The 24,329-nt window shown below is 35.5% G+C and overlaps 1 protein-coding gene across 2 annotated transcripts in view; it reads right to left on the bottom strand.

Annotated features, from left to right (window-relative positions):
* The window catches only part of Sec22 (vesicle-trafficking protein SEC22), a 68,133-nt gene that overhangs the window by 5,181 nt on the left and 38,623 nt on the right, over positions 1-24,329 (bottom strand). Inside the window, exons 3-5 of one of the 2 annotated variants that reach the window (XM_090368606.1) lie at positions 17,856-17,961; positions 6,054-6,214; positions 1,283-1,429 (exon numbers count right to left, since the gene is read on the bottom strand). In XM_090368606.1, the coding sequence (XP_090224732.1) occupies positions 1,283-1,429; positions 6,054-6,214; positions 17,856-17,961 (414 nt within the window). Of the gene's footprint in view, positions 1-1,282; positions 1,430-6,053; positions 6,215-17,855; positions 17,966-24,329 lie in introns of both variants that reach the window. The other variant, XM_090368605.1, reaches the window with a different exon arrangement.

Genomic DNA, 24,329 nt, shown 5'->3' with positions numbered 1-24,329 from the left:
TCTATGAGTTAGTCAACCATACAAGAGAAGATGGGAAATAGGGCTGTTTGAACTAATGAAAAAAAAAAAAAAAGAGAAAAAGAAAAGTGATCGCAGGCACCAGATTTCTGTATTATGTTCCAGTAATAATTTACAAACACCAATTCCTTTCTGTTTCACATATTTCCCAGACTGTATGTTACTATGTACTTGAAACATACAGTCATTTGGTGAGTTATTCAATAATAACTTATTGTATAACACTAAGCAGTATAGTAGTATACATTTAGTTTTTAAGGAGATTCAATTGCTGTGAAATAATATCATTTATACTTGATATTAAAAACACTGGCCAACATAACACCCATACAAGAGGTGGGATTTGATCCCGTGGCTTTATTTCTCAGGCAAGCACACTACCCATCACACAAGTTCACATTTCAGCCTAATGCTAGTGGCTATTGTTCTATGAAGGCAGGGATTAGAGATACTGTATTACCTAATAAAATATTCAAATATGATTTCTGACAATATTTTTATATTATTTAGTAGCAAAAAAAAAAAAAAAGAAAAAAAAAAAGAATACTTATTTCATTACGCAATCAAAACCTCTGTGATTTCACTCTGATAATGTGGCTGCATTAAATTATGCTATCACCTCATCTAAGTTTACTGAACATAGAAAACATATGTAATATGAATTACCACTGAATACTAAGCTATGTAGACACACATGCCAGAGTTCTGAAAATCTGGAATTTTCAGAAATCTGGCATGTACCGTCCCAAGGATGCTGGATATACGAGTTCTACTGTACTGAAAAAAGTGTAAGAAGATAGAAAAAATGAAGGAGGGTGAATTATGATAAAAATAATTTGAGAGGTTGCATAGACCCCCAAAGTCAGTGCAACTTATCTCTAGTAATCAGCGTTCAGGAATAAATTTCTTGGCAATTTCAATCATCTGAGGTGAAAATAAGTGCACTTTGAGACATAAACAACAACAAAAAAATAGTCTGCATGAATCCTGCCTATGAATCCAGAGTTAACAGTAATTTTATTAGTGTATTGTAGGTTTATGGAGGAACTACACCGTTTTATTACTCATAAAATAAAGTCAGGCCAAAGTCTAATCACTGTAGAAAACAGTAAATATATGATAATATTTGAGAAAGCAATGAGTTTTTCTCTTGAAGAGATAAAAGATCTGAATATCTTTTAACATGAATTATATATATTTAACATGTACAGCAATTAATTCAATCATGATTAATGCATTCAACTTTCTGAAAAGAGAATATCACCTGATATCGCAGTTCCTCTTTGCAAGACATCATCAATATTCTGAACCATTATCCTTTGCACATCTTGAAGTTCAGTATTGAGATGCGATAGATTTCGTCGTGCTCTAGCATCCATATATGATTTTTTGGTTTTCTGAATAAAAGTATCTGTAAAGATTTCATCGTATATTTGTTTATAACACTGCCTACAAAGAGTTAGGACATTTATAGATATCATTAGATTGTAAACTGCATGAATATAAAAGTAATACAAAACATGTTTGAAGAATAAGACAATTTTAAAGTACACATTTTTTTTTTTTAATTAAGCTAACTGATTCAAATTTAAAATAAAAATACTCTTAGAGCAACTGTATTTCAGAATGGCTATGATGACAGCAAATGGTACTAAAAATTTAGACTAGCATGCAGCTAAGCAAAATTTGAGAACTCAAATATTGCTTTGCTGCATGAACTACTGTTGCATGTATCCATTTGCTACCATATAAGTGATAGTCTGATCTAATACAAAGTGTAAAATGGCTCAAACATGCACCCCCCCCCCTGCCAATACAAATTAAAAAATATTTAAAGTCCAAATTCTTACAAAATACGGAATGGTAGGGCAGTTAAAGATTATAAAAGCGGAATTAAAAATTCAGTATTACACACACATTCTGATAATTTTTTAAAGGATAATTTGCATGTTTCTTCTTGTGGATTCAAAAAAATTCAAATAAACAAACCAAAATGGTATGTATTAAGGGAAAATAAATTCTGAAATAGACTTGCATAGCAATTTTTACCAGCACAGGTTACAACTTGCCTTTATTTCTCAAAAACAATATGACTTTATTCAGACATTTTGTAATATATAACGTATCACTTCATCAGTGACTGGAAAAGGCATCGGAGTAGGAATTCTATTATATGTTTTAAGAAATTTATTACATTATACTTTTAAAAATATTTCAGTATCATAATAAACACTACATAAGAATAATGCTGCAATAAAATTTTAAAGTTTAAGTTTCAGTTTAGTAGACTTTAGAGCAATGAAGCTTCACACTGAGAAGTATACAGCATTTGTACAAATAACCATTTTTGTATGTATATAGTTGGATATATAAAAACAAATGAAAGTTTGCACAAATGTCATCATTATACATCTAATATAACTTCATATTATCCCTTGTTGCTTTTATGGCTTTAGTGTGACAAAGAGGAAGAAAAAGCCAATGTAGGCAATAGTGGATAAAAAGTTTAGATTTAAATGTCTTTATTTTTAAGAATATATCAAAATGCACCAAGTTATCAAATTCCATTATGTAGCATAAGCATTGCTTGTCCAAATAAGGATGAAACAGTTTGAAAGCACATAAAGTGGGAGTCATACTGAATAACAGAACTGAGAAGGTATTGATGCTGGAGTGATGGATAAAATTTACTTCAAGAATAAGACTGGATAGGACAATTTCTTTCCAGGCATGCTGTCAGTGTCAAAAGTTAAAGTAAAACTGCAAAATAATTTATTTATTAATTTTTAAATTTGTGATAGGCAAAGCTCTCTACTCAGCAATGGAGAGTGGTCCCAATGAGCTTTGATCTCAATATTATCCAAACTTTTTGTCACACCTGTAAATTGACAAGGCATAGGCCTGCTTATCAAAGTGTGTAAGGCTCCTAGCATGGGCAAGTAATGCTACAATTAAAATAATCTGATGAGCCAAGAGTACAGCAACAGTTTGAACAATGTTTTGCAGCTTTAAATCCTGCTGCCAGCATTCAATTACAAGACAAGTCTGTTTCAGCTGCATTAACCCTTCCAGAAGTTTGTATATATGGGAATCCACAATTTTCCTATACAGGCTCTGGGGAGTATATATATGTAGATCTATATTCAAAGGTTGTTTCAACAAATCTGTTAATATACAAACTGTCCTGAAAAATTTCTATTATGTGCTGCCATGTCTTATTTGTGTTTCCAACTAACGTAGAACCAATTTACAACAGACAGCAGCACAAAAATAGCTTTGAAAAATCAGAAGGCAGAGGAGATCACACCTGTTAGCGTCAGTTGACAGATTTTTTTTCAGCTTTTATAGGCTAGGCCCATAAAAGCCAAAATTGAAGAAATTCTCTAAATCAGATTGAGAAGTTGATAAAATCAAATCAAATGACACAGAAATAAGCGCAGAGGATATTATTTCATAAAAAAAAAAAAAAACCTGAATTTTTCACAAATTTTCTGTTTTTTTTTTTTTCACTATTATTATTTTTTTTAAATTCTGATTTGACTTTTGACAATAATTTACTTTAGTATGGCAGTATAGTCAACAAAAAATTCAATTTTTTTTTTTTTTTTTTTTTTGGCTGATACTGCCTGCTTTCTTGTATCATCTGTTACTGCTAATACTAATTTTGGCGCCTCTGTAGCCAGGTGGACAGGAGCAGCAGTGCATAGCACACGCTTCTTGATTAGACTGGGGTTCTAGCACCAAATATGGAGGATGCAGGAAGGTCAGGGAATGACCACCGCATATCCCCGGAGCAATATGGTCTTAGCTGATAATGCTCCTAAAAAAAAAAAAAACCAAATAACAAAATAACAATACTAATTTAAAATTCCATGGAACACTTGCTTCAAAGGACCTACTGCTATCAGAAATTCACACTGCCTGGAGCCCACATAGGAAACTTGTTTGTGAAAAGTTTAAAACCTGCTGGGGATTGTAATTACTGTTTTCAGTAAGTTTTGCTAGCTCAGATGGAAAAAATTCTGCTGCTTGGTGGTTAAGTGATGTAGATTCGGTGCACACTTCACATCAGGAGATTAAAGCAGTTTATAAGATTTGTAAAAACCTATCAGTATTAAGTGCTATCACTTTGGATGGCTTACCTTCCTTTCCATATACAGTCATATGTGAAAAGAATACAATTTATGTGCCATCTCATGAATAAATAGGTCTGATCTTCAATTCAAGTGTTCAACAAAGCTTCTATCTTGCTTAGCTGAACATCTCATCTTATTATCCTCACCTTCTTAAAGGCTAAAACTTTTCTTATGTGATTTGATGTATTCAGCATTAAATGTGTGCTGACCAAGAAGAGAGGTGGATAATGTAGTCTAACTGACAGGCTTGATACCATGTTCAGTGAAATGGCTTTGTGTGGAGCATAATATAAAATTAAGTGCATGCAAAATAAATTTTAAAAATAAAATAAACAGTGTTAATAAAAAATGCAATTATATATGGTTTAACTTATATTTAATTTAGATAATTTTATAATAATTATAGTTTACAACTGAGAGAAATTTATATGTACAGGATGGTGATAATTAAAGTTTTCATGCTAAAGTTTAGGCCTGTCAATCTGAGAAATGGGCAAATATGTAAAGCCAAAATTTGATTCTAGATATTTTAAAGATGCAGAAGCTTATGGGGATTTATTTATTTATTTATTTTTAATCCCAATACTTACCACTAGAAGAAAAAGAAAGATGGCTGACACACTGTCAGGAAAACAGCTTACTTCCAGCATACTGGAAGTGAAGAACATTACAATGCAACATATCTGCCAACAGTAAGATGCATGTCTCACACCTGTTGGCAAACTTGGCTTCCAGAAATCATTTACACTCTTTGTGATATGTGAAGGAGTGGCATTAAACACACATAAATGTGATTTTCGGAGTTATCAATGTGATTGCAATATCGGAATGATAACAAGTATAGGACATGGCAGTGCTCACTAATGACAGAGCATATTACAGGTCCTGTTGCATGGCCTTTCTCAGATGGTGGTGGTGGGAGGGGGGAAAGAACAACTCTGGTGCCAAACCACACCATACTTCTGCATACATACGAATTGGCATAGGGCCACGAGAATGCAGCAGGGCTGGATGCAGATTGGTTGCTGCTCAAATCAAACAGTAGTCAACATTCAGAGTTCTATTAAAGCAGAACTGAGGTTTGTAATAACATTGTCCAAGGCAACATGGATACATGCTCTGCTTTACACATACTACAAAGTTCTGTATAAAGGCCAAGAGAGTTTCCAGATTGGAAAAGAGTTAATATGAACAGTTGTATGGACATTAATGAGGCAAATTTTCTAGTGCTTTACATATAACTGTTTTTGGCCATGTCAAATTGATTTTTCTGTTTAAATTAGAAGCAGGGCAACTTTTAGTAAAGTAGCCAGCTGTGTTGGGCATGCATAACCCTAAGTAGGTTGTAGGTTCCAAACTGTACACTGTCATAAAAAATGTATGGCCCACTCTGAACTGTTGGGATAGAAAATCTGACTGACTAAATTCAATATGTAATATAGTCACAATGAAGATAATTAAGGACAGAAGTAAACTCTTCTGTCCTTAATTATCCCAGGAATAAATGGAAATTTATTTATTGCAGTTCAAATGCTACAGCTGCTGTGGATACTGGCCATTTCATTAAACATGGTGGAAATTCCCTCAATCACATCAGGAACAATGCATTTTCATCCTTGTCCATCTTCTTTCCAAGATCCTCTAACATCATCTGTATTTTCCTCTGTCTATACTCTTTCAATACCTGTAATGTGCTACTAGCATTCTCAGACAATGGGATCTTTATTTATGACTACCCTGTAGTTATAAATTTACGTGTATTAGCTATGAATGCAAATTAATTAAGTAAATGATAAATATGCATTTATTTGACTTTTTTTCGGGGGAGGAGAAGATATAGAAAGTGCAGAATTTAAAGAGACTTTCATTAGAGTAGTTTGACAAATCTCACTCACTCACCAAATTCAATAAAACTATAGGGCCTAGTTGCACTGCTGACTCTATTGCCATATTCTGACATAAACTGATTCTGTAAGTCTTCCAGATAAGCAAATGCCAAACGCTTTGAAAACGACTGTTCACAGAGTACAAGGTAACAAACACCATTTTCAATAAGGCAACTGAAATAAAATGTATATAAAAATAATTAGTTTTGTTTGCATAACTAATAAAGCAGAAATATGGAAGATTTATTATGTTCTGTTTAACTGATAAAAAATATTAAATATTAAATGGAAGAAATCACACACACACACACGGTTTAGGCCTAAATGGCTGTCAAATGAACTAATGAGACTAGTGGCAGAGAAGAAAAATGCATGGGATGCATATAAATTATCAGGCAACACAGAAGCCTATGGCAGATATAAGCTAGTCTGTAATCAAGTCACAAAGGAGGTTAGGCAGACGAAGACAAATTACGAGAAATCTTTGGCAAAGGATGCTAAGAAAAATAGCAAGGATTTCTTTACTTATATAAACTCTAAAAGGAAGGGGATGAATCAGATTGGTCAATTTGATATTGATGGTTCGACTGTTGATGATCCTGCTCATATAGCAAACAAACTGAATGAGAATTTTACATCTACATTCACACAAGGAGTTATTAAGGATTGAAAATGCCAGAAGATTATCAAATTGTAGCAGCGTGCTTAATGATTTTGTAATAAATGAGAGCAAAGTGGAGGAGAAATTGTTGAAGTTAAACATAAGAAAGGCACCTGGAATGGATGGGATCTATCCAGTTATATTAAAGGAGGTGGCAAAGGATGTAAGCAAACCCTTAGCCATAATTATGAGAGCATCCTTGGACTCGGGAGGTCTCCACGGACTGAAGATGTGCAAATGTGTCCCCAAATCACAAAGTGGGATCGAAGGGTGACACGAGTAATTACAGACCAGTTAGTTTAACTTCTGTTCTGGGTAAAATAATGGAGTCAATGGTTAAAGGTGCATTGCAGGATCATCTAGACAAGACTGCAGCAATTCAGACACAGCATGGGTTTGTTAAGGGAAAGTCTTGTCTGACAAATTTGATTGGATACTATGATGTGGTTACAAAGGAACTGGATGCAAAAAATAATTTTGATATCATATACTTGGATTTCAGGAAAGCTTTTGACACTGTTGCGCATGGAAGACTATTGTACAAATTGGAGCAGAATGGTACTGGGGGTAAGTTGCTACAATGGATAAAAGGATGGTTGAGTGAGAGAAGACAGAGGGTGGAAATCAATGGGCACTGCTCTTTGTGGACTAATGTTATTAGTGGAGTTCCACAGGGTTCGGTGTTTGGTCCACTGTTGTTTTGAATATTTATCAATGATATCGATAAAGGTATATCAGTCTTAGTGTCGAAGTTTGCAGATGATAAAAAGGTTGGCAGGGTTGTTAATGACAGTAATGGCAGTGTGCTACCGCAACAGGATCTAGAAAATTTGGGAAGATGGGCTGAGAAGTGGCAACTGAAGTTTAACATTGACAAATGCAAAGTACTGCTGCATATAGGTAGAAGTAACCCCAGAGGAAAGTACCAACTGTGTAGTAGTAAGGGTGGTAGAAAATGAAAAAGACCTGGAAGTAACTTCACATCTAGTCAGATATGAAGTTTTCTGAGCAATACAGACAGGCTGCAAGAGCAGGTCATGGGGTTTTGTCAATGATATATAGGAATTTTGCTAACAGGAAAAAGGAGGTGAGTATCCCTCTGTATAAGGCAATGGTTAGGCCATGCCTTGAGTACTGCGTACAAGTCTGGAGGTCTCATTTTAGGAAGGATGTAGATTTGCTTGAGCGTGTACAGAGAAAGGCAACAATATTGGTGAGGGGAATGAAGGGATCCTCTTACCAAGAGGGGCTTAAGTTCTGCAAATTGCAGCGGCTGGAGACTACGCATCTGCAAGGTGATCTGATTGAGGTGTATAAGGCCTTGAATGGGTTGAGCATGCTCAATTCTGATGGGATTATTCCATTTGTTCAGATTACGAACCTAAGGGGGCATAAATTCAAATTGAATAGATGTGCAGGGGTAAAGGGGTAAAGGCAGAAATTTGCCTTTAGCCAGCGGGTGGTTAATTGTTGAAACAACCATCCATCTGTTGTTGTGGAAGTTGATAGGTTAAATAAATTTAAGGAGGAACTGGACAAACATTTAGAGGGAATGGTTGTGCAAATTTTTTTTTTTTTGGCTGATATTACATAAGCTCATAACGCTTGCTTTCTTGAATCACATACCACAATTACTATTACTGCTTGATGTAGGATTTCAACCAATGGGAATTCAAACTTATTTTATTATATTTGAAGATAATACCCTTGAATGAGAAAATGTATGAGGGGTTTCAGAAGAGTGGCATTATAGGAAATAAATTAATGATACATATAATAACACAGGTAAACAACAAACAGTAAGAATTTTACGCTAAAACATGTGAAAGTGATAATCTGTCATACTTGACAAGTTTTGTGGAACTGGAAAAATCATTAAATTTACACATGGTGGGCAACCATCTAACTAAGTCACCAGTCTATCCTGTGCTTTTCTCTTCTTGCATATCATGCAAAGAAATGATTAACTTTTTTTAATGCATTCACACATATACAAGTATATGTGTCTATTGTCTTCACTATTTCCTTTTGTATGTAACAGAGGGACTACAGTGGACAGATTTTCATGAAATTTTATACCTGGGCCTTTTAAAAGTATTTTTTCAGCTATTCCAAGTTTTATTAAAATTGGACAAATAGAAATCAGGCAATTAATTTTTCTGTTTTCCATATAAATTGTACAGAAAAAAAGATATTTATAAAATAATTGTAGTTTTAATGCAGTATTGTTATTTTTAGACAGTCCGTGCATGCTTCATGTGTATTGTTTGTGAGTGTGGTGTCACTTGTGAAGGAAAAAGAGACAAAAAAAAAGTATATGGGAGAAGAGCAAATAAATATTATAACTTCAAATTAAATTGAATGGCTAAGTTTAAAGAACATAAAACCTAGAGTAATATATAGAGTAGTAAAGAGTATAAAGAACAAAACTCATAGAGCTGATGAGGATACAACTAACTTACTTTTCATTTCTATTAATCACAGAAATACAGCAATACTTCGCATAGCACTGATAATTGGTACCGAAACTGTTCCGTGTTATGTGAAGCCATGCTGATTGAGGTATAATTATAATGGGCTTTAATTGAATGCATACCAGAGAAACAGTCTACAAACAAATTATAATAAATCTATAAACAATTTGCACTTGATAGCCAATTAAAAGGATTTGAAATTAAAAATATTGCAAAAATTTTATTAATGAAAAGGTAACATCATCAGAGATGAGATAAAAGCTTTATCGTTTAAGTATTTCAATAATAAAGTCTGGTGAAGTAGTCTCTTCTTTTTCTCGGCATATGAGTCTTTGTAGCATTGAATCTCATCTTGTAAAATTTGTTGTATCTTGATGCTACGTTCGACATCTGGATCTCCATTCATAATCGCTTCACAGGCCATGTCAACCCCCCCCACCCGAAAAACTTTCTCCAATTCTTCTGTTGAAAATTCTTTTGGTGCCACTTCAGAATTGTTTTCCTCTTCTTCATATGCAGTTTGCGCTTCAATTTCGTGGAGAGTTGCATCATCTAAGTCATTTGCATGTGAGTCAATGCAGTCATGTACATTTGCAGTGTCCAAAGTTTTGAATTCAGTCTTTTCTGATCTTCACAATGTCTTCGGCAATTGTCTGAATTTGTGATTCAAAACCAGTGAAATCATTTGCCAAATGGGGCAAAACATGCTGCCAAACAGAACGAATGTTGTTGGCAGTGATTTCTAGCCAAAAAATGCAAATATATTTTCAATCGTATTTAAAGGGGTAAAAAATAAATTGTGAAATGAAAAGTTTGAAAGCCATCACGTCGTCTCATCAGGATGGAATTAAGAATCTGAACATGGTTGAACTTTGCCGCTGACTGCCTGAGGGGAGCTATTGGCATATGTGCATGTGAGACAATAGAGTTGACACTGCAGCATATATGTACGCATACCTAGGCTACAACAACATAGCATATATGTAGAGTACGTCTAGGCTATTGAATGAGTTTTAATATATATGGTAAATTTTTGATGTAAACTTAATTGAAAACTGTGCTATAGTGAAACCCGTGATGTTTGAAGCCGTCCTAAGTGAGGTATTGCTGTATATAAAAAGAAAATTCAATTAATTTAAGAAAAAAAAAAAAATTATTGCACCTGAAATGTAATGCACTACATACATAACTTTTTTTTTTTTTAAACAGGCTATACAAATTAAAACCTCTCTACCCAATTTATTTTGTACCTACTAAGCATCCTTTCTGCTTTCTCTGTGCAATTTGAGAACTATTAAACACAATCATTATTGATATACAAAGCACACCAACAACACCCACCATTTAACCTTTTTTTTTTTTTAACAAAATTTTATAAACTTTGTTTGCTCAAAACAGTTGAGCAAAAAAATGAAATGAAAAAAAAAAAAAAAAAAAATTTTTTTTTTAATCATGCTAAAATAATGAAGAATGGATAATTGTTATTTCAATTGGCATTATTCTTGTTTATTTTTCTAAACAGGTAAACTGTCTACAAAGTATGCAACATGACACCTCATCATTCTTTCTTCAAAAGTATATACCGAAATGCTGAATGGCAATGTAAACTAAAAAGTTAATTAATAAAATTACATGGTGGGGCTCAGAAGGAACAACATAAATTGCTGATTGTTTTCAAGTCCACCACTGATGCTTCACAACAGTCTGGGAAAATTTGATGAACAGTCCAGGGAAATTTGAGTTCCTGCAAACGGATAAGTATTTTTAATATTTTTACCATATTCTTGATTAATTAATATATTAAACTGTGTTTTACAAAGATATTAAATAGACTTAGTAGAGTTTGTTGGCTTATTTTTAAATATAACTAGTGATTTTTGTAAGTTACGACACTGCTCTTACCACTATTGTATTGGTGTTCTTGGTGTGAATATTGTAGAATGTAACCAGTAGTGCAGAGGAATAGTAGGGTTTAATAATGATAAATAAGTAGTTTCAAGGTTTTAATCACTTGTTGGGCATATATCTTTTGTATTTAGCTAAGGATATAACTAATATAACATTGTGATTGTTACGGTATAATGTAACTTGATACGTATATCTTGAACTTGATAGTGTAAGGTATAATGTAAGAACTAGATAGTGTAATATGTACTACTGTATGAGCTTAGTGCAGTATTGTCAATTAAATTTATTAACCTTATTAATTTTCATTGTTAATCAATTAAACAGTATTTAAACAGAAATCGTGCCCAGACTAGAGCAGCAAAGCAACAAGCACAAAGCAGTGGGAGTGCTGTGGCTTGGCAGAGAACCGAAGTGGGATATTCTACAATGCATCACAGCCTAAAAAAATGTGCAACTTGTGAAATGTTTGTGGATCTTTCTGGAACAGGACATGATCTAGCCAAGAAAGATGTCTTTGTGTATGTGCTAGATGCAGAGAGTGTCAAGAAATTAGGTGCCAACTCAGCATTCTGATGGGTGTCTATGAGAGTGAAGAGCAGGGTAGATGCCCCTCGAAGGAATTAAAATGGGGGACCCATCAACACAGCGGCAATCTTCAGAGCAGAACGTGTTGGTTCTACACAGGCTAGTTATTATTGGCGACTATTGTCAGGGAGATGGGAAATAAATTATGCAAAAAGGATACGTGGAATAGGACCAAGGTATGTCTGCCAGGGGCAAAAGTTCATAATGTCGTAGAGCAGATATCTTTTAAGGGCACAAAGAGTGATATTGTTGTACACGTTGGCACTAATGACATTAAGAGTAGGAGATCTGCAGACTTTCTTAACAAATACAAGTCAATGTTGGAAAAAAGTCACGAGTTAGGGTTAAATTTGAAAGTGCTTGCAATTCAGCCCAGACACAATATGAAGGAGTATATGATGGGAGCCATGGCAATCAATTCAGCTCTGGAGAGATTGTGCAAGGCTCATGGGGTAAAAGTTTTCTCAGCATGGTCTGTGCTTGTTAACAGGACAGATTGTTTCTACAGGGATTGGATACACTTAAATAAAAAGGGCAAAAGAATATTTGCTGATGCTATCGAGGCAGTGTTAGGTGGGTCAGAAAACTGCTAGCTTGAGGAGATTCACAGTAGCTGCAGGCAGAGATGAGAGTGAATCTTGCACTGCTTCTATTGGAATGAGCAGCAGTCTGGAAAGCAAGGTGCTGGCGATTTCCAGGACTGCTGGGAGTCATCATGAAACAAGTAAATACATGGGCTGTGTTAGGATAACTAAGAGTAAGAACAGGTGCATGTATACTTGCATGTACACCAATGCTAGGAGTTTATTAAATAAATCTGATGAATTTGAGGTGCTGGTCAAGACATCAAAAGCAGATATCATTGGAATATCAGAGACGTGGTGTCACACAGATATAAGGAATGCAGAATTGGAATTTGGGGAGTACAATGTATACAGAAAAGACAGACAGGATAGGAAGGGAGGAGGAGTTAGGCTGTTAGTTAAGAAACACACAAAACATAATGAAGTACATCCGGTTGATATTGGTAGACAGTGCAATGTTGAGTCAGTTTGGTGTGACATAAGCACTGGAAAAGCAAAATTGAGGAGTATGATGTAGGCCTAATGACTCTGATGAGTACAATGAACAACTGTACAAAGAAATACAGTGGGCCAGTAAATCAGATTGACTTATAATGTTATAATGGGGGCTTTTAACTTCAGAGATACTGACTGGAACTTGTGGATTGGTCACTCTCAAGGCTTTTGTGGATTTATTCGATGACTGTTTTCTACAACAGCATGTTCGAGAGGCAATCAGAGGGAGTAATACTTTTGATGTGATTATCAGCAATGATTCTTCATGCATTAAGAATCTGCAGATTAAGGACCACTAAGTGGCAGTGATCACAGTGTAAAGGTGACTAAAGTGGTCTCACACAGTTTTTAAATTCTATACAGCGGGACCAACTGATGATGTTACCAACAGCAAATTCTAAATGGGAAGCATTCAAGGAAGTAATCTTGGAAGCTACTATGCTTTTTTTTGTGTCCCCAATAAGAAATACTGTTCAAGGTTTACGCCTAAATGGATGGCAGATAAACTAATGAGACTTGTGGCAGAGAAGAAAAATGCATGGGATACATATAAATTATCAGATGACACAGAAGACTATGGTAAAAAAAAAAAAAAAAAGCTAGAAGCGAAGGCAGATTATGAGAAATCTTTGGCAAAGGATGCAAAGAAAAACAGCAAAGACTTCTTTACTTATGTCAAATCTAGAAGGAAGGGGACAAATCAGATTGGTCCATTTGATATCAATGGTTCGATTGTTGATGATCCTGCTGAGGTATCTGGCAAACTGAATGAGTGTTTTGCATCTAAATTCACAAATGACATTCTAGATTACAAAATAAAGATTTTGTTATTTGATGTTTGGTTATTTTTAACAAACTTACTCTTTCAATTTTTGGATTCTACCTCACTGAAATCGCAGAAGACAATGACTAAAAAAATTGGAATTAACAGAACTTTCATGGCATAAATGTATACAAAGTGGCATTTCAAGAAACAATTTGTTCTTGAGTACAGCAAAATTTATTTAGGAATTAAAAATTTGGAATCAAACAGGTGAGCTTTTTCATGGCATTTTAAGTAAGTTTGTTTTTGAGTACAGCAAAATTTATTTAGAGGGTATGTAAACTAAGTTAGCAAAAGAATTTGAATTTATTTTTGCTAATAGTGATGAATACACTCCAAAGTTCTTTTGCAAAAGTTAATCACAAAGAAATTTAAAAGCCTTTAATTTTGGGGTAAAGGAGTCATATTAGTTGGTTTTATCTTTATGTAACATTCAGAGAAGATTCCCCTTTGTTGCTCACATCACAATTGAATTTAAACACACTATATTTGTGGCACACAAAAAGAGTGACTGCCGTTAAACTCAATGGAGTTTTACCCAATCTTGCGGTGCAACTTAACACTTTTGCTGCCACCTAAATGTGAGAGAACTCATTCAAAGTGCTGTAGGTTTCTGAATGTTGAAAAAAAAATTAAACATTCCGACAACACCAGCATTCCAAAAATTGTTCATAATGGTGGAAAATTAAGTTTGGAATTCATTGCTAAAAGTGAACACTTACTTTTGTGCGAGCTGTCAACCAGAAGAAATTTTAAAATCTTTTCATTTTTTCTTGTGTGATGTTAGTTCATATGTACATGAACTAACATTAACACAAACAAAAAAAACAAATAAAATTGTGTTAAGTCAATAAACAAATGCCAAGCATTACTGCAAAGCATCAATCAGTGTCAATAGTGAATAGTTTTAATTTTGTGCACTTCATGTTTATGGCACTCAATTGTCAACTGCTTAAGAATGATTGCTCTTATGTGTTATGGCACATCACTTGAGTGCATTGTGACACAATGCTCAGAGTGCCATTTTATGCATACATGCACGGAGGCAGAGAACGTGTGTGTGTGTGTGTGTGTGTGTGTGTGTGTGTGTGTGTGTGTGTGTGTGTGTGTGTGTGTGTGGTTGTTTATTGGCGCATTAGCTGCTATGGCTATAGTGCATCTCAGGAAATTTGTTAAAGAAACTCAGAGTGTCAAGGAACACAGTTTTGGGTGATTCATTTTGGCTGGTTGTTTGTTAGCAATTCACTGTCTTTTTTTCACAAAACTGATGTATGATAATGTAGTACATGAGGCAATGACCTTGTATACTACTTTTTTTTTTTTTATAGAGAAAAGAGGGGGTAAAAATGAAAAATAATATATGAAAAACCACAATTAACATTATTCTCTCATGATTAAATTAACAGCCAACAAAATATTTAAGCCAGTGCTAGTACATTAATGATGATGAAACAGCCTCTAACTTTCTCAATATATAGTGGGACAGATATGCACGTATTTTTCTGTTGAAGGCTTACTGTTTATGAAATTTTGGCCCAAAAAGTTAACTTATGTTTTATGTAGAACATCTTGGGCCATCATTCAAAATTAGGAAACAAACCTGTAATTGTAAAAAAACAGCTGCAGAATTCAAGCTTATATGGCATATCATTTGAATGGTAGTTGCGTTTGAAAACAACACGAGTAATAATGGTGTTCAACAAGAACATTCAAAATCAGGAAATTTCAATTCACGTGTGATCTGTAGAACACTGGTATTTCCACACCAAAATATACCTTTTCCAAACAGTGGCAAATGACAATATTACAAAGCAATTAGGAATTAGTAAAAGTTTAAATAAAAGCATAAAATATAGCAGTGTACTGACTGACAAAAAAAAATAAAAAATATATATATATATATATATTGTGTTCTTACTGAAGACTATAAAAATGATATTTGGTAAAGTTTACTGTATTAGGTACCTGTCAGTTGTACAACATTAATGCTATTGCACATAGGGCAATTAGGCATTGTTGTTGTTTTTGATTTTTAGGAGCATTAGCAACTAAGGCCATATTGCTCCGGGATATGCGGTGGTCATTCCCTGACTTTTCCGCATCTCCTGTATTTGGTGGTGACAGGCTCGAACCCCGGTCTAATCAAGAAGCATGTGATACGCACTACTGCTCCTTCCCACCTGGCTATGGAGGCGCACAATTAGGCATTATACGTGCATGAAATTATATTAGTCAATTTTATTTAATGGTATCTATCTGTAGGGAATTAGGTGTATAAGGACCAAACTAACAAGTTAGTAAAAGTAAACTAGCTTTAGCCTGGAAGGCCTATATAAAGTTATATTAATGAAAATGGAAAGAAAAATTAAATTAAATGATGATGAACAATGAAAATAACCATAAAAATGATAATAAACAATGAAATTGTAAATATGATAATAAACAGTTAGTAAAAGTAAACTAGCTTTAGCCTTCCAGGCTAAAGCTAGTTTACTTTTACTAACTTGTTAGTTTGGTCCGTATACACCTAATTCCCTACAGATAGATACCATTAAATAAAATTGGCTAATATATATATACACACACACACTGAGTGGTCACCTACCTAATATTTCGTAGGTCTTCCTTTTGCCCCCAGTACAGCAGATATCCGACATGGCAGTGATTCAACAAGATGTCGGAAGCGTTCGGGAGGTATGACCAACCAAGCTGTGTATAATGCGGACAGCAATGCAGGTATGGAGGTGATAGGTGTATCCAGACACCTGATATGACTTTCCATAGTGTCCCACAAGTGCTCTATGGGATTGATATCAGGAGAGTTTGGAGGCCAATCGATATGCTTGAAGTCAGAAATGTGGTCCTCAAACCATTCCTGCATAACAAGTGCCCGATGGCTCGGCGCATTGTCATCTTGGAAGACACTATCGCCATTTACGAAAAAGTGTAACATAGCAGGGTGTACACAGTCAGCAAGTAGTTGACAATAGCAGAGACCAGTGATATGTTTTTCCACAAGCACCAGGAGTCCAAGTTCCTGCCAATGAAACATGCCCTACACCAGTGGTCTCAAACTCAAATTGCATGTGGGCAGAATGCATGATCTGAAAGCAGCTGACGGGCTGTAATTTTTTTTTTTTTTTTTTAACAAAATGAGAGTGAATATAAGCACCATATTTACAACAAATACATAATTGAAATGTATTCGCACGCTGTGTAAAATTGCTTCGGTGGCCGGATGCAGCCCGCCAGTTTGAGACCACTGCCCTACACCATACAACCGCCTCCACCTGCCTGCACTTTGGTTACCATGCATGATGGATCAAGAGCATCGTGTTGTTGATCCCAAATTTGTACACGACCATCCACAGTGTGGAGTAAATAACATGACTCATCCGAACAGCACATCTTCCAGTCTTCTAACGTCTAACGTCCATCTTTTATGCCGATGAACCTTGGTTGGGAGAGGATGTCATAGGGGTCATCTGCTGGTATAGCCCATATGTGCAAGGGTGCAACGCATGGTCATGGCAGATATTGTTCCACATTGGCCCATGTTGTATTGGATAGTCAACTCTTGAACAGCGCTGTGACTGTTCGTCTATATGAGTCATCGGACCCGGTGCTCACTTCTAACTTCAACCTTTCGCTGACCTCTTCAGTTTTGCTGTCAGGTCATTGTTTGACCATTTTGATGCCAGTCCTGGTACACTTTAACTACGGCGGCTCTCGAACACCCCACCAGTTCAGCCATTTGGGAAATTGAGGCACCAGATCATCAAGCTCCCACAATCTGTCAAAGTCTGATAAAGCCTTCCTTTTACCCATCATGCTCGAAATTTTACTACCTACTGAACCACTGACACCTTATCTATGCTATGTAGGTCGACTAACTGCGCACTCTTGTACCTCACATGGTCTTGCGTGTGTGTGTGTGCACGCGCACACACACATGCAAGATTAAAGCAGAACTAACTGAATTAACAGAATTAATGTAGCTGCCAAAAATCAAGACAGAATGTGTTTGATTGCACTGTGAATTTTGTAATAATTTTATAAATAAATTATTTTAAACATTTCATATCTGGTTCCTCAATTTTTCTATCCGTGTCACACACACAACTGTACTTATTATGGTTATGATGGGAACAAGTTTCTGGAAGTGTACCCACTGTACATACATCCCCCCCCCTCTAAACCTATCTGTGGCAGCTATACCCCTGGAGTGTGGTTTTTTTAATATATATATAATAATAAATTAAAAATTCGATATAGGATAACTTACTGGAAAATAAAAGGTCCTGTCTCAAGGCTACTGCGTGGAGGAGACTGGGTATCTAATTTCTTGAACAGCATTTTTGCTTGATTCTGGTATTCCAGAGTACTTCGTCCTGTCTAAATATAGCAATTAATTAGAAATATTTTATTTTCTGCAAGACAGTGAAAATACTATTTAATAATTAGAAAAAAATTCAAATATTTTAAACTACAATTATGAATGTAGTAATTTACTGATATCAAATATTTCATAATAATTCAAATATAATGTCTTAAAATCAGCTGTCCAAAAATTAGGCATTTTTAAAGAAAATTTGATTAAAAAATTCTACACAAATAACACCATATTAGTTCATTTAGTTCTGGAATACTTTCCAAACTAGTTATCTGATATTTAACTACAGGCAGCTGTTTGACACCAGGAATAAAGCAACAATTTCAGACTGATGCAATATGGCAGACTTTGATTATGCAGTAGTATGAAAATGTTTTGTGTAGATGTTAAACATTTTGAAAATGTCAGTTGCAGGAATAGAGAAAGTTAATAAAAATACAAGTCATAAGAAGTAAGTATAAAAAAATAAATAATACTGAAAAATATTGGTATAGATGTAGATAATAGTATATCAAATACATGAAAGTTATTTACAGTACAATTTTCAGCTGTTGTATAATGCAGTAAAGTAGTCTAGAAGTTGGCGAGATGAGAAATGCCATCGACAGGGAAAATACTGTTATAACATTTACACAATGTTATAACAGTAATATAACTGCTAGTAACCAAATATAAATGATCAGCTCAATTGAATATGTGGACATTATACATAGTGATATTGCAGCAGCTGGTGACCACTTGGTAGTTAGAAACTTCATCGCCCTAAAACACCACTAAGTCACAGAAGAGTTATGAATGAAACATGGCTGTATCCGAATACTATTTCATCAAAAATGCAAGCTTGTGTATTTTAACTTAAAAATCAAATATATTTTTTTTACCTACTTCATACTCACAGAGAATATACATACTTATAGTGTTTTTATAGTTGCCAAACCCATTCAATTCATACACAAGGTGTGTCAAAAAGTCTGTTTGGATTGCTACAATACTGTAACAATAAGCATACTTATCGGGTGGGAGACATCATTCCCTTTGAATTAGTGACTTTCTGAGGAAACACATTTAATCCAACGATTTTCCCATTTTTGGAAGCATTTCTGGAAAGCTGATTTTGAAACTACTGAAAACTGAGCCACTGTATCTTTTTATTGTTTGAATACTATCAAATTGATGCTCTTTAAAGGTTTTTTTTTTTTTTTTTTTTAGTCTAGGAAGCAAACAAACAGATTAAACTGGATTGTTTTTCCTGGTGAATTATATGCAGAACTTGGGCTATTCTGTGTTTGGCTAAAAAAAAAAACTGTACGAGTAGAGACAAATACTACAATGCATTATAGTGGTGAAGCAACTAGTCTTTCTTGGGAGTTTACTGTTCCTAACGGCATCTCAGAACTTTAATTATTGGTGCATTGGCAACTAAGGCCACAACAATTTCAAGCTTTATCAGATACATATGTCTTAAGTAGAACACAGAAAATATCACATTTATTTATTGATTATGTTTAAGAAACAAATAGCTTTCTATGTGAGAAATTCAGAAATTTCATGGTATGTTCCTATCACTTCATCATACAGAAAATTAAAAGGAAGAAAACAGAATTAAACTTTTTTATGGTGCTCTGCAGTTTTCTTTTCTATTAAACACATTTGAGATCAGCAAAGAATGACAAGACTGTTAGCATAATAACATTTTTTGAGTGTTATGTGATGGAAAGAGATATTTAGATCTCATGTAGGTTAAAAGTGCTTCATTTTTCTGTTTTAAAAGATTTATAATCAATGTACAGAATCTTAAAAGACACAAAATTGGACTGATAGCATTTTTGGCATTATGATCTATGCACCATTTCCTGGAATTTTGCTGCAATTCCAGCAAAATCTGAGTAGTTGATTATGGTTTTGAAATAGTGTTAATTTGATTCAGATGTTCTGTAACAGAGGGTGACTGGAAGAGTGTGCACACTTTTGTGCACATAAACTCTGCACTTTTGATGTGCAGAGTTTATCAATGTTCTCTAGGGTTTAGGGGACTCTGTTAGCATTAGCATTAGCATTAGTAGAGGCATTTGATGCAAGAAAGCAAGCTTATGCAGCATCAGCCAAAAAAAAAAAAAAAAAAAAAAAACCACTTCCACTTCACCCCTCCGTTCGTTCAAAATACCTGTCCAGCTGAGCCTTAAACTTATTTAGGCTATCAACCTCCACCACAAGGGATGGAAGTCTGTTCCACCAACCAACCACCCGCTGGCTAAAGGCAAATTTCCGCACGTCTATCCTACATCTGTCTTTCCTCAATTTGAATTTATGCCCTCTCAGGTGATTATTCTGAGCTAGAGGAAGAATCCCATCAGCATTGAGCATGCTTAAACCATTCAAGGCTTTATACACCTCTATCAGATCACCTCGCTGGTGCCTAGTCTCCAGACACTGTAATTTGCAAAACTTAAGCCTTTCTTCGTAAGAGCACCCCTTTGTTCCATTCACTAATCTTGTTGCCCTTCTCTGTACTCGTTCCAGCAGCTCTACATCCTTCTTGAAATGAGGCCTCCAGACCTGTATACAGTACTCTAGGTGTGGCCTGACCATCGCCTTATACAATGGAATAATCACCTCCTTATCTCTGCTGGAAAAATTCCTGTATATCATTGACAATACTCCATGAGCTACTCTTGCAGCCCGTCTGCACTGCTCAGAGAACTTCATATCTGCCTGCACAACCACCCCCAAGTCCCTTTCATTCTCTACCACTGTCAGTGTTGTACCACAGAGTTGATACGTTGCTCTGGGGTTGCTGTTTCCCATGTGTAGTACTTTACATTTGTCAATGTTAAACTTCATTTGCCACCTCTCAGCCCATCTGCTCAACCTTTCCAGATCCTGTTGCAGCAGCATAGTGTCAGTAGTGTCCTTGACAACCCTGCCAACCTTTGTATCGTCTGCAAACTTGGACATTAATCCCGATATACCATCATCATCAATATCATTTATAAATACAGAAAACAATAATGGACCCAACACTGAGCCCTGAGGGACTCCACTAATAACATCAGTCCACGATGAGCAGTGTCCATTGATTACCACTCTCTGTCTTCTCCCCCTCAACCACCCCTTTATCCATAGCAGTAATTTGCCTCCAATGTCACACTGCTCCAATTTGTGTAGCAGTCTTCCATGTGCAACAGTATCAAAAGCCTTTCTAAGATCCAAGTATATAATATCAAAGTTATTCCCTGCATCCAGTTCTTTTGTGACTGCATTATAGTATCCAATCAAGTTGGTCAGGCAAGACTTCCCCTTAACAAAACCATGCTGTGTCTGAGCTATAACTGAAGTCTTGTCTAAATGATCCTGCAGTGCTTCTTTAACCAGTGCCTCCATTAATTTTCCTGGAACAGAAGTTAAGCTCACAGGTCTATAATTACTTGTGTCAGCCTTTGATCCTCCTTTGTGAATTGGGGTCACATTTGCACATTTCCAGTCTATGGGTACCTCCCCTGAGTCCAAGGAAGCTCTCATAATTATGGCTAAGGGTTTGCTTACTTCCTTTGCTGCCTCCTTTAATATAACTGGATAGATCCCATCCACCCCGGGTGCCTTTCTTGTGTTTATCTTCAACAGTTTCTCCTCCACTTTACTCCCAGTTATTTCAAGATTCTGTAACTTACTGCTAGAGTTGAATACACCTCTGGCATTCCCCTCGCTGAATAACTCCTCATGTGTGAATGTCGATGCAAAATATTCATTTAGTTTGTTAGCTACCTGAGCAGGATCATCAACACTTGACCCATCAATATCAAGAGGACCAATCTGATTCATCCCTCTCCTTCTAGAGTTTACATAAGTAAAGAACTCTTTGCTGTTTTTCTTTGCATCCCTTGCCAAGGATTTCTCGTAATCTGCCTTCGCCTGCCTAACCTCCTTTGTAACTTGGTTGCATATCAACTTGTATCTATCATAGGCTTCTGTGTCATGTGTTAATTTGTAAGTATCCCATGCATTTTTCTTCTCTGCCATATGCCTCATTAGTTCATCTGACATCCATTTTGGCCTAAACCTTGAACAATATTTCTTAGTTGGTATGTAAAGCCTAGTAGCTTCCAAGATAAGTTCTTTGAATGCTTCCCATTTTGAATTTGCTGTTGGTAACATCATCAGTTGGTCCCACTGTATAGAATTTAAATACTGTCTCAGTCCATCGTAGTCGCCTTTACGGAAGCAATAACCCTTCCCTTTACCCCTAATGGTAGTTACCTCTTTGAGTAAATCCCACTTCAGCACACTGTGATCACTGCCACCTAGTGGTTCATTTATCTGCAGATTCTTAATGCATGAAGAATCACTGCTGATAATCAAATCAAGAGTATTGCTCCCTCTAGTTGCCTCCCGAACATGCTGATGTAGAAAACAATCATCCAATAAATCCACAAAAGCCCTGCTAGTGTGTGAGTATCCAGCCCCCAAATTCCAGTCAATATCTGGGAAAGTATCTGTTGTAGATCATTTTTCATTCCATTTTCCTTACTCGAAGGTGGTCCAGGTTTGCTCTCTTCATCATCTTAGTTATTAGTAGAATCATTGTTTTCATATTAGTTTGTTTTAAGCAAACTACACACTGCAGGTCGTGAGGCTCAGCCTCAGAATCTGAAAGCATGGACAGCAATTAATCTGTCAGTATATATAACGGTTTGCGGAAGTCAGTTTATCAATGTTCTCTAGGGCTAGAAATATGGCATACAATTCTGTGGTTTATATACTCCATTCTAAAGAAAAATTGTTGGAAAATTGTAGTACCTGAAGGAATCAGCTGAATTGACTTCCACCTGTTTTGGGGCCATCTGTGTATATATATCTTAGTAAAAATGACAAATCTGGGTTGAACAGGCAATATTTAGTAACTTGATATTTATACTTCTGATGACATTTTCATCTTACTGTTGAATGATATCAACGTAATACACATAAAGAGTTTGCTATGTTGGACAAGCTGTGTAGTAGTCTGCCTGTCTCCTAATACATGCTTGTCTGTAAGTACTTAATCAAAAGTTATTCTCCAGTATGTGGTTAGTATGTGCTATCAAAAGCTAACAGATTTGTTTACCACTAGTTTCTTTTGACCGAAATTTTCTCACTGAATTTAGAGGGACTGCTTATTTTATTTTATTATTAAGAAGTAGTGTTTACCCGAAAAGACATGGCAGAAGTTCATAAGCTTCTGTAAAAAGACTCAAACCCAGTGATGTTTGAAAGGCTACCGTGCAATTCACAAGGTATTATGTTGTATAGACTAAGTCATTTTAGTATGCTTTGCCTGGTTGAAGCACGAACAGTGCACTTCAATATCTGTTTTGGTCTGATTAGAACACAATATAAATGAGCAACAAGAATAATATGCATCCTCATATAGCAGATATTACTCTTAGGAAATTAAATTTCTTACCAAATAAGATACAAAAATCTGATACTATAACTAAGAGGATTCAGAGAGGACTTAAATCATAAGTCAGAGTTTGGATGCAATAGCTGTTTCCAAAAGAAGCGGATAGCAGCTAGTTTTGTTTGGAGAGCGAATTGCCATTGTTATTAGTCTAATTTTCCAACTTATTTCTGGTACTCTGATTTTATCTTTCTATTAAATGCATTGGATATTGGTATGGGATCAAGAAATGCTTTGTATGCATTAAGTTATGGAATTTTGTAGTGACACTACAAAATTCCATTTTGTAGTGACACTACAATATGTGTCACTATGAACAGGGCCTTGGGGAAGAGGAGGGAAATTCTTATATATGTTTGGGAGAGTGTACAGTCAGTTCTGCTATAAGGTGCATTTTTGCAATGCGAATTTGCTCCAATATGCAACTGATATATTAGGGAACAATGTGAGTATAACACAATTTTTGCGTTGGCTCATGCACAATTTCATCTGTGAGTAACACCAGGTGAACGTAAAACCCAGCACCAAGCTGAATGTAGTTACCTGCATAGCAATACATACAGGTTTAGGAATCTTAAAAAATGTCAAATGTGTAAGAGCTATATTTCTCATTTACTGTAGTTGTATTGGTCAGAGACACACTTCATCACCATAGTTAGGCGCATTATGGCCTTACTGCCCTTGCACTGTAAAGCCCATAAATAAACAAACAAACAAACAAACAAACAGAGCCACACTGTTGTCATTCGCCATATTCATAAGATAACAGGTGATACTGTATGCCGACTCACGTTTTCAGGAGCTCACATTTTTCTTTTCGAACAGAAATTTTGTGAGGCGGGATAGCAGGAGCAGAGGAGCACATTTTGAAGGTCACTACCATAAAACAATAAAAACAATTTGTAGTTCCTGGTTTATTGGACTTAGAA

Source organism: Mastigoproctus giganteus, chromosome 2 (genome assembly GCF_048544385.1).
Source record: "Mastigoproctus giganteus isolate SK-2022 chromosome 2, ASM4854438v1, whole genome shotgun sequence".
NCBI classification, from domain to species: Eukaryota; Metazoa; Arthropoda; class Arachnida; order Uropygi; family Thelyphonidae; genus Mastigoproctus; species Mastigoproctus giganteus.
The sequence above is the reverse complement of the archived record's forward strand: the minus strand, read 5'-3'. Positions and strand labels throughout refer to the sequence as shown.